Below are 12,416 nucleotides of genomic sequence, written 5' to 3'. Positions count from 1 at the left end.
AAAAAGTTCGACGACATGTGTCATCCGCCAACACGCACTTGGCCAGCATGGTGGATTATGGCCTGTTCCCTCATAGGAGGCCCGTGTCCCAGCAGTGGGAACGTATATGGGCTGATGATGATGATATAAATCTCGTGTCACAATGTTTGTCCTCAATGGACTCTTAAACCACTTAACCGATTATAATAAAATTCGCACACCATGTGCAGTTCGATCCAACTTGAGAGATAGGATAGTTTAAACGTCATGTAGGTACCACGGGCGAAGCCGGGGCGGACCGCTAATAACTTATAAGTGACTGATAAGTGACTACATTACTACTATTTAGTATGTATTCTGTGGTAAAACTGTTAAATGTTGCTTAAATAAATAATATAAAAGTTCAAAATGCGAAGTATTTTATGAAATGCTTCAAAATTATTTGGTATACCTACATGTACGATCGTGACTTACATTTTCACGTTTATTATAATATAGCTACTAAACATTTAATCAATCAGAAGTTTGTCTCTCCACCATACCCAAAACATTTAACTAATTTTAATAAAATTCATCCAATAGATAGACCATGACCTAGATACTGGAAATCGCTTATTAAAGTACATATTACGTACTATTAAGACCAGGGCTTATAATTTTTGAAACAAAAAAAATCACAGTAGGATGAAACCCATTAGAAAAGGAGGGGAATGTGATAAAAATTAAAGGAAAAATAAATTACAGACAATCCGAGTTCGGGAAGTTCCTTTTCTAACGGGCTTCATCCTATTGTGATTTTTTTAGGTTTTTATCATTTTGGAAGGGATTGGCCCTGGTCTATTAAGTAACATAACATTTATTTTCTCTTTCTTTAAAGAATAAAGATAAACATAGATAATATAGCTAAGTACGTACAACGCAACAAACAGATCGCATTGGCCTCATTGTACGTTAGTCTAACGGTGTTTAGATGCACTTTACATGCTACGATATTTCCTATTATTGAAGTGAAACTTCTTTATCGGGGTTGGAAAAAAATTAAGTCCCTACTAAGCGTGATTCGACGTATTTCAGTAAAGTTGCATATAGTAAATTATTCTTTGAAACATAAGGTCATAAAGAAGTTTCACTTCTTACGTGTGTACACACTACACTAGTACACGCACACATTTTTTCTAGGACCTAGGTACTGGTTTTTAATTATTATTATCTACTCGTTTAAATTTAATATCTAGTACTTAAAATAGTACTACGTATTATAAAGCGAAGGTTTATGTGGTGTTTGTTTTTATTGTACGCTAAAGTTGATCGCATCTAAATGAATTTAGGTAGAGAAAAAGTGTCTTTTACAAAAAGATATATTATCTTTTTATATATTTAATTGGGATTTGCAGAGCTATATTTTATAGTATTTTATGATGGAATTTAAAGGATTTATAGCCATTTTAAAGTTAATAAAATTTGCAAGTTCAATATGGGCCTTGTAGTTTACACGTGTCTAATTAACATATTATTATCTATCCATCCAATGTAAAATACCTACGTATTAACCTATTTAAAATATATTTTTTATATTTATATATTATATATATAAATATAAAAAATACATTTACATACAGTATCTATGTATTTTCACGTATTTACTCAGTTTTTGAATAATACCACGCGCATCACTACCCAACATCGACTTTTAATATAAGCTCAAGTTCAAGCACCTTAGTATTACATCTGCTAACAGAGACGATAAAACATCGTGTCGCATCCGTATCGTCGGCTGTAAATGTAGGTTACAAACGAAATTACGTTGCCAACACGGCGACACATCAGGCCGATGCAATAAATATTACTGCAAGTTATTACTCTTTTACAATCGTTTGTGATTGTTGATCAATCGGGGTTAAGCGTCGCTGGGTGTGGCTGGATGTTGGATGGGTGATTATTGATTGATTTGGAGATTTTGGTATAGATTGGGGAATGTATTTCAAAGTGTAATATTCGGAATATATTTGGAATTAATTTTCGTCTTCCAATTTGTTCTTCCAAATTCTGTATTTTTATTTTATGTGTTTATAATTTATATGTATGTATTATAAATACAATACTGAGCGCGGTTGCTCAAAAATTTTGTTACAAAAGCATTTTCTTCAAAAAATAAAAACTACATACATATAGAAATAGACTAGTTATCTCTATTGTACTCTATCGAAGCAAATATATGAAAAATCTCACTATACATAATACTAGCGGTCCGCCCCGGCTTCGCCCGTGGTACCTACATGTTTAAACTATCCTATCTCTCAAGTTGGATCGAACTGCACATGGTGTGCGAATTTTATTATAATCGGTTAAGTGGTTTAGGAGTCCATTGAGGACAAACATTGTGACACGAGATTTATATATATCTACGTATATAATACATATTAAGAAGATATACATCTTAAGTATACACAGTTTTGGAATTCGCGTGACAACAGCTGACAAGCGACTAACAAAAACAAATGAGTACTTCTATATCATGCAATAGAAAATTATCAAACACGCGATCGTGTGGGAATATTTCTCACTTAAATGTATGTCAAGTGAAATAATTATATTTTTATCATTTATCACAATAATTGCTCTCCTAATCGTCCTTACCTAAAAACTTGATAATTCGAAACATAATAATAACGAATAAACATTGAAGCCGAGAATTTAATAAAAATCACCTTTAACTTGTATCAAAGTCCATCAAATTCCGTCCTACTGTTTGCGCAATTGAGGAACAAACATAAAAACTCTAATAGCAGATATTATCTAGCATTACACTATAGTTCATGGGGGCGCATAAAGCAAAATAACCAATCTTCTATTAGATGATACGTGTAATATGCAAGACCAAATCTAAAAAATAAAATATATATCAAACTAGATGATATGTTCAACGATTCTGTTTAATCAAAAACATAAAATATTAAAATTTACTCGATAAAAAAAAATCACCAAGTTAGCTCTAATTTTCACACTTTTACGTTTTCTACTTGACATGGTAATACTTATTATGATTTTTTTTTCATAAACAATTATATTAAAACATTTGCAAGATATTTGTCAGAGCATTTTGTGTAATTACTTTTAGTTTTGGTTTTATCTGCGATAAACCACTTTTGGCGTTCTTTTTTTCTCGAGATAAACGTTTGATTTTGTCACGATAAAAGTGGTTTATCGCAGATAAAACCAAAACTAAAAGTAATTACACAAAATGCTCTGACAAATATCTTGCAAATGTTTTAATATAATTGTTTATGAAAAAAAAATCATAATAAGTATTACCATGTCAAGTAGAAAACGTAAAAGTGTGAAAATTAGAGCTAACTTGGTGATTTTTTTTTATCGAGTAAATTTTAATATTTTATGTTTTTGATTAAACAGAATCGTTGAACATATCATCTAGTTTGATATATATTTTATTTTTTAGATTTGGTCTTGCATATTACACGTATCATCTAATAGAAGATTGGTTATTTTGCTTTATGCGCCCCCTTAACCATTCTCTAAAAGATGTGACGTCGAATATTACCAAAAGAAGTTATTATTATTATGTAATGTGGTTATTTTCTCTTAAATTCCATTCCAACATCCTCGTTCTTATCCTCGTTAGCTGGTTCGTTATGTGGTTTTATAATATCACTACATAGTATATAAAACAAAGACGCTTTCCCTGTCCCTATGTCCTTATGTCCCTTTGTACGCTTAAATCTTTGAAACTACGCTACGGATTTTTATGCGGTTTTTTTTAATAGATAGAGTGATTCAAGAGGAAGGTTTATATGTATAATAACATCCATTAAATAGTGGAGAAGTACTGTTATTTTTGAGGTTTCTAATGTGATGTCGTAAAAAATTACATTTTTTCCGCTTATATTGCAAACGCAGGCTGAACCCTACGAGTTTTATCAAAATAATGTACTAAGTATTATACACATTGAAAAGGTCTACAGAAAAGTCCGCGATGGTATATGTCTATCTCTTATGGATAACCCACAATAACTTTTTTTTGTCATTTACTTTTTACGACAAATAATGGCGAATTTTCGATGCGATTTTAACCAATACAGCATTAATCCTTAACCAATTAAATACCTTGAATACATTGTTCATTTAATATAGATCTATATGGCCCCTTACACCGTATGATTTAAGTGAATATTTTCGAAGATATTACATATTTAAAAATTGCGGGACGTAGCGTTTGCGGCGGTACCGGCCGGCCGCCCGGCTATGTATTTTATACCCGTGCGAAGCCGGAGCGGGTCGCTAGTTTGTTTCATAAATGAATGTTTCCTTATTGAAATAACTTATTCATTAGTGTATGTACTTACATTCTACACTGTAACTCCATCTATTTGTCTTTTTTCGAACATTTTCATCAATACAAATTGCTCTATTACATCTAGTATAATCCATACTAATATTATAAATGCGAAAGTAACTCTGTCTGTCTGTCTGTTACTCAATCACGTCTTAACTACTGAACCAATTTACATGAAATTTGGTATAGAGATATTTTGATACCCGAGAAAGGACATAGGCTACTTTTTAACCCGGGAAATAGGATTGGTTTTATCCCGGAAATCCCACGGGAACGGGAACTATGCGGGTTTTTCTTTGACTGCGCGGGCGAAGCTGCGGGTGGAAAGCTAGTCTCATAATCACAAAAGAATAAACGTTTCGTTCACGTGTTCATAAGTAACATGATTACAGTCCGTCTGTCAATAATGTGACGTAAGGACCATTAGAACGTTTTCTTCTCAAATAGTATGTTAATGTACCTAACGACATAGCTTAAACAGGGTGTCCAACATGTAGTATACCTACTATGCTAAATCTTAGCTACTATTAAGTATTCAATGGCTAAATGTAACTTGTAGTTTTTGATGCGATTACGAAAAAAATAATTATAAAATTCCGGATGCATTTTTGGCCTGTATTTAGAATATTATTCGTTATGTATGATTTATAACATCCTTACATTATTCTAAATTATTTGTGTAATTTGAAAATACATGGACCTTCTACCTAATATTAGAATAATTATTAAGTAGATCCTACTTTTATTCCTTCCTTAGAATAAAACAATCTTGATCATGAACAAAGCATCCAATACAATATAGACATAGAGTACTCAAATTGTTGCAATATTGTGTTCACTTAAAGAAAAATGATTTTCTCTATCTTTCCTGCCGATAAAATCTTAACCTAAAGGTTATTAATTACCATTGCTAAAGTTAAATTATACCTATTCATTCAATCCAATTAATCACTCAATGTACCTTAAGATACAATAAAATATTCTCTATAATTAACACAATAATCATCTCACTCATAAATATCTATTGAGTTCTTATTACCGGGTTATATTTTCAAACAACCTTATATCTAATCAATTAATCATCATCAACAACAATCCATTTCTACTTATAAGGACAAATTTCGCCAAGTCTATACATAATATAGTCTTTATTGTATATAAAATCGTAGGAAAGTCAAAACTGTACATTGAATTTTTTTTTTAAATAAAATTTGGGCCGTGATGTACATTTATCAATAGATAGTAGATACCGACCGCGACGCCAAAAATATTGTTTTTAGAATTTTATTCTGTTTGTCTGTATGTATGTCCGAACTCCGAAGGCGAAGCCGCTGGATGAATGCTAGTAGTATCATAAAACCGACCGCGATGAAAAAATAATGTTCAAAATATTAAAATAAAATACACTTGCGTATATTAATCGAAAGTAATTACAATTACATATTTAAATCAATTCACAACGTAAGTGTTGATTGACGGCGAAATTTTACGCCATGTAATTCATACTAATTGATACTTAGATAGAGGGTTTTGTTTCATAATAGAACCACACTCCACAGATAATATAATACTTAAAGAACGTTCTAGATAAACATTGAATTAGATGTGTTATGGGGTATGGTGAGAATACTAATAATTATTGTTTAATGTGGGGTCAATTGACGCTTATATTAACATGACATGAAATAAGGGACACACTGAAATAAGTGTGATCTTATGCTATCACAGTGTTAGGTGTAGATAGGTTATTTTCGCTCCATGAGTGGCACGTCGCGTCGAAATGTGGGCAATTAGCCACATTTTACTTCAGTTGTCTTCTTCGCTCATGATATGACGCCGCCGGCATATATTCGAAGTAGCTTTCCGCCCGCGGCTTCGCCCGCTGTGTCTTGAACCTAATAAATTATAGGTACATATATAAACCTTTCTCTTCAATCACTCTATCTGTTAAAAAACGCATCAAAATCCGTTGCGTTTGCGTAGTTTTAAAAATTTAAGCATACATAGGGACAGAGAAAGCGACTTTGTTTTATAAACTTTTTACTAATAACATCATTGGCTATGCTAGTATTTTTACTCCATACTCTAAATTCTTGTTAAAACTATATCTACTTATAGGTTTTTTCATGATACTATACTGTATACCCATTGAAAACTTCAAGCAAAAATGACAATACCCATACAATTTAAATAAAGTAATGTAAAATATTCACAAAAAATATATGGTTTTTAATTTTAAATCTTGTTTGTCAGGTGATTTAGTGATATATATATGACAGTATACTTAAATATGATTACCAAGCTGTATAATTTTTTATTTAAATTTATATAGGTAATAAACAAATAAATATATAAACACAGATACATTAATATTCAAAAGCGAACTAATTAAAGGACACAGTTTGACGTCAAACTTTTCCCAGTAAATACTGATAAATACATAATATTAACATATTGATCAGCCCCCCTAGTCAAGTGGCTTTCTGTTAGCGTAGCGTTCAATAGAATAGACTACGAATGTATGAGATTGACGTAACCTGTAGATACGTTTATCTACAGCCTACGTCAATCTCATACATTCGTAGTTTATTCTATTGAACGCTACGCTAACAGAAAGCCACTTGACTAGGGGGGCTGGTTTAATAGATTTGCAAACCAAAGCTCCGATGATTTAATTATTACTCGGCAAAATTAGCCCTGGGTATAAATTTACATTTTTTTAATTTAATCAAGGTCTAATAATAAGGAAAAGTATTATGCCTACCTCAATGGAAAAATATCAAATACTTAGTATGCATAATTAGATATTTTTATACAAGTTCAAGAAAGAACTCAACAAAATGAAAAAAAGTGGTAATGCAGAAGAACCACAATGATAGCCATAATCATATCTTCTTATATATAAAAATGAATCGCAAAATGTGTTGGTAAGCGCATAACTCGAGAACGGCTGAACCGATTTCGATAATTCTTTTTTTATTATATTCCTTGAAGTACGAGGATGGTTCTTATGTAGAGAAAACGTAAACATGTACCACGGGCGAAGCCGGGGCGGACCGCTAGTTAAAAATAAAACAAAGTTCAATCTTATGTATACGACTATACATAACAAACATAAATTCTTTGAAATGTATTGTAGTATGCTGTATGGTAGTACTAATAAAACTATGATTTACATAATATGATCGCGGTACGTGGATAGCACACGCCAAAAAACATAGACCACACAGTGTGTTTTAATCCATTGATAATATTATAGTATATAGTAGTTAAAGTTATAATTTTTACGCGAAAATTGGTGATGATAGATGAATGAACGTGATTATAATGAGAAAGGATGTTTGTATAAGTATTGCAGTTTCAACAACAGCAGATCGTATATAAAAATATTTTTCCTTTACCGAGTGACAATCACTACATTTTTGTCCCAGTAAAACCGGCTACACACCTACCTGCAGCAGGGGCAATATTGGAATTGGCTCCTTAATTATGATGTGTATAGGCAAGCATCAACTTAGAGCTGCTGAAATTGCTCCGACCGCCACACCGACCGCCGTGCAACCGAGATTGTTCCAATATTGCCCCTGCGGCAGTTACTTGAGTAGTCGGCATAACCAGTATATAATTGATTAGAGTACCTCTCTAATAATTGTTACATCTGCCCCCGTACCACGATCTTATAGCAGTATTATATCCAGTATAGAAAAACAGCGCTATATAGGTCGTATAACGCACCACACTGGAAACAATACTGCTACTACATCATGGTCCCTTGAAGATCCCATATTTTAAACAATGGTGCTAATCTCAACGCCTCAGAGGTCGAATAAGTAGGATCGTGATGTAACGATTACGGCACCACGAGCATCAACGTAACGGTTACGTCATGGCTATCGGATGTTGGGCCCTTGTTTTACTAGGTCTTTTAGAGATGTACATTCCGTAGATATTCTATGGAGGTATATGTAGGTCACAGATAGTATAATACTATACTAGTAATGTAGGTATTGAATTTGAAGGAGTTAATATATATTGTCTGGTAGAGATCATTGCATAGTGATAAAGTCGTCAATTGTTATAGTTCATTACTCTATCATATTATTGTTTATTTTCTTAGTGTTTGAATGTTTTACGACATTTTTCTACATTATTTTTATTAGTAACTAGCTGCGCCTCGCGGTTTCACCCGCGTGACTTCGCTCCTGTTTGTCTTAGCGTGATGATATATAAATATAGCCTATTATAGCCTTCCTCGATAAATGGACTATCCAACACTGAAAGAATTTTTCTAATCGGACCAGCGCCCTTAGACAAAGTAACAATTACAAAACGATAACGAAGTTAGAAATCGCAAAAATGTATGGGATTGACATTAGATAGACCACGTGATCTAACGCGGCGTATGTCAATCCCATACATTTTTGCGATTTCTAACTTCGTTATCGTTTTGTAATTGTTACTTTGTCTACAGGCCCAGTAGTTCTTGAGATTAGCGCGTTAAAAAAAACAAACTCTTCAGCTTTATAATATAAGTATTATAGATATAGAATTTGTTTATAATATTTCATCAAGTACAAGTGTACTAAGCAAAGGTAGTGAGTGCAAAAAATGTTTACATATTTAATAAAAACAGATTATTAAATTAATTATTCAAATAATTAACATTTATAATTACACAAATGTTTTGTGTAAGCAACTATTAGACATGTAACCTTGTCTAGCTATCTATATTTTTAATTGCCATCTTCATAATTAGGATCACAATAATTATAAAAAAAATATCATAAACATGTTTTTTTTTGTAAGTGACGTACAAAAAAACAATGCCTTATAAATACATATATAAATGCTAATAGATTTTCAATTTTTTTCAAATTAAAAAATTCTATTTCATGGATTTGTCTACGTACTAACTACTAACATAAATTTAAGGAAATATTCAGCTTCACCATTGTGTGTATGTTTACCAACTACTTTAGACTCGATTTTGACCCACTTTGAATTGACAGATTCATTCAAACATTGTAGGTACATTTATAAAAAAAAGATCGGTGACAATACAACAATTGCATGAACTTTATTACCCTGAATCAACAAAAAAAATTAGTACGCGTATTTTTTTTTTGTTTTTTGAATAAATAATAAACATGTATTTTCCCTAGTATATATATAAATAAATATATGATACGGATATTTATAAAAAACGGCCAACGACCATAATCGAGTTCAATTATCCGTTTAGTGGGACAGTGGAACAGGTTTGTTACCCCACATCTCATGTTTTGCTAAAAGTGAAAGACGTACGATATAATTCTCGAGTGTCGGCCAAGTTTGCTAAGGAAATCACCATCTGCTTGCAAAATTGTATCTATATACCTAGCTGCCCCACGGTTTTACCCGCATTGCTCCGCTCCTACTGGTCTAAAGGCTGGTTCACACTTTGATTAGTGTGAGTGTAGGTGTGTAGTGCGAGTGCAGGTGTGTAGTGCGAGTAGTGTCCAATTCAACTGCGAGTGCAGGTGATTAGTGCGAGTGCAGGACAATGGTGAAATTCGCGACGCTACACACTACGCTAAACACTAAACACTCCTGTCCAGACGTGTTTAGGCAGGCACACTGCGAGTGAGGGGGAAGGGAGGGCGCGCGGGACGTGGCTACTCGCAGTCCACTCGCAAAAAAATAGAACACGCTTCTATTCACTTTACTACACAGCCTACTAAACACTCGCACTAAACAGTCGCTGTCCACACGTAGTACTACTCATCACCTGCACTCGCACTAATCAAAGTGTGAACCAGCCATAAGCGTGCGTGATAATATTATAGAATATAGCCTATATGTTGACCCGAATGTGAAAAAGCTCTCTATCTTATATCATTAAACCTTCACAGTCTTCAATATAATACGTACTTACCTTATATGTACTTAAAACAATTTTATTATAAAAACATTTTTTTAAGTTATTTTGTATATCTTTCATACGCATTGACGTAATAACGACGTAAAAATAACGATTACCTATCAATTTTTATGGTTCGCCATTAAGATGATAAGTTAAAACTTTTTTTATTAATTAATCTCATTTTAATGAATCGTATGACGTCATGAAGATAAAACAACCTATCGTATTTCAAAATCTGTATAGTTACAATCACAATAGATCGCATCGTTGACTATCCTCACAACACTCTCACTCATGACTCTTCTCCGTAGATACTGCTTTCCGAATCGGTGGTAAATGTTAAAAACATGTACTTAATGACGTTTCAAAAGTGCTTCGAGAAGAAGTCTAATTGAATAAATAAATGTTTGAGTTTGAGTTTGAACAACATCACTTCTAAAACTTTACATACACTTCCTGCGATTCAAATTTCGATTTGGATATGTTTAACTTCGATAATTGTAATTAAATAATTATGTATGACGCGAATGATATTTTATTAAAAACAATGATTAGCTATTAGTATATTAATATAATTAAGCTCAAGAAACAGCTCAATAACATTTTTTTCTTTTTTTTTCTAGTTGACACAAAAATGCGCGCCTACTGAACTGTCAAAACTGACACATTCAAGATGGCGACGCCGGCCGTTGTGGTCGAACGGGCATGCAAGTTCTACGGTCGGAAGGGCAGCAATGACTGCAAACCAGTCCTGCAAAACTTGGACATGACCGTCGAGAAGGGTATTATGTAAGTTGTGTAGTACTGGTTTCTGTTTAATGCTTGATTATTATCTCTGTGTAAACATTAGGAGATGGATTACATGGTAACCTAGTTAGTGTAGCCCCGTTTACATTTGAATTTTGTCGAATTTTTTAATTTTAATTTATACGTAACTAGTGATTACTATTAAGTATTCTGTGCTTGTGCTTAGTGTTGAGAAAAATATTTTGAGAATTTTAATTAAATTTTTTATTAGAAAATTTATGCTGTCCATACGTAAACGATATTTACATAAAAAAACACATAAATCCATCATAAAATGTTTTGTAGTAAACAAGTCGGTAGTTTTACTGAGCTTAATACAATATTTATATACCTACCTTACAGTTAAATATTTTAGCTACAAGTATAGTTTCATAATCATTACATACTTAAGAAAATTCGCTTTCCGCCGTCTGTGTGTCCGTTTGCTTAGATCTTTAAAAGTACGCAATAGATTTTGATGGGGTTTTTTTTTAAATAGATAGAGTGGTTCTTTAGGAAGGTTTTAGTATAACTGCATAATTTGTTATTTTTTCTACAAAGCGAAGCGGGAACGCTTAACGCAAGTTATATGTGATTGCAGTTTATTCCTTATTTCAGATACGGTCTTCTCGGCGCGTCAGGTTGTGGCAAAACTACCCTCCTATCATGTATTGTGGGTAGACGGAAATTAGATAGCGGTGAAGTGTGGGTCCTCGGGGGCAGACCGGGGGAAAAAGGCAGTGGTGTACCCGGTCCTAGGGTCGGGTATATGCCGCAGGTATGTTTTTTATACATTTATTTGTTTTTATTTTTTATGATTTTTTTAACAAATACTATGCTTATACATCGGGAATATTATTTTCTTGGGTGAGTCATTTTAACAGATTATTTTTATCAAAATTACGTAATAAATGAATAGGTAAAAAATACTTTTTTTGTGAATTCTTCGAACATTTTATTGGACTAAATTAATTTATACAGGTTTGTTTGCATGACAAATATTTATTGTTTTTGTGTTTGCTAATTCTTTGAACAGCTTATTGGGCTGATTAATTTTAATACATTTGTTTTTTGCCTTGAAGTTGTTGTCCTCTATATAAGTAGCAAATAGAGAGAATACATAATAATTATTAATTGAATAATTAATTAAACGATTTATTTGACTTATTAATTTCAACAGGTTGTTTTAATGTTGTTGTCACTTTGAGTATCTCAAAAGTATCAATTCATTAAAAATAAATAAAAAATAGTTCTTTGGATAATTTTTAAATGTTTTATTTGGTTGATTAATTTCCACAGATTTGTCATTTGCCTATTATGTTGTTGCTATTAATGACTCAAAAGGGTCAATTCACGATAAAATACTAATTTTCTTTTTCAATAATTCTTTGAATATTT

The 12,416-nt window shown here is 32.4% G+C and overlaps 1 protein-coding gene across 1 annotated transcript in view; it reads left to right on the top strand.

Annotated features, from left to right (window-relative positions):
- LOC149898327 (ABC transporter G family member 23-like) overlaps nt 1-12,416 on the top strand; it is a 68,687-nt gene that overhangs the window by 16,697 nt on the left and 39,574 nt on the right. Inside the window, exons 2-3 of the mRNA XM_090115659.1 lie at nt 10,856-11,021; nt 11,637-11,796. Of these exons, the coding sequence (XP_089971785.1) occupies nt 10,906-11,021; nt 11,637-11,796 (276 nt within the window). The 5' untranslated portion in view covers nt 10,856-10,905. The remainder of the gene's footprint in view (nt 1-10,855; nt 11,022-11,636; nt 11,797-12,416) is intronic.

This window comes from Colias eurytheme, chromosome 23 (assembly GCF_061535395.1).
Source record: "Colias eurytheme isolate Ceu_HAF_F1 chromosome 23, ilColEury1 Martin Lab GWU primary, whole genome shotgun sequence".
Taxonomy (NCBI): domain Eukaryota; kingdom Metazoa; phylum Arthropoda; class Insecta; order Lepidoptera; family Pieridae; genus Colias; species Colias eurytheme.
Note: the sequence above shows the minus strand (reverse complement) of the source record. Positions and strands in the feature narration are given on the sequence as shown.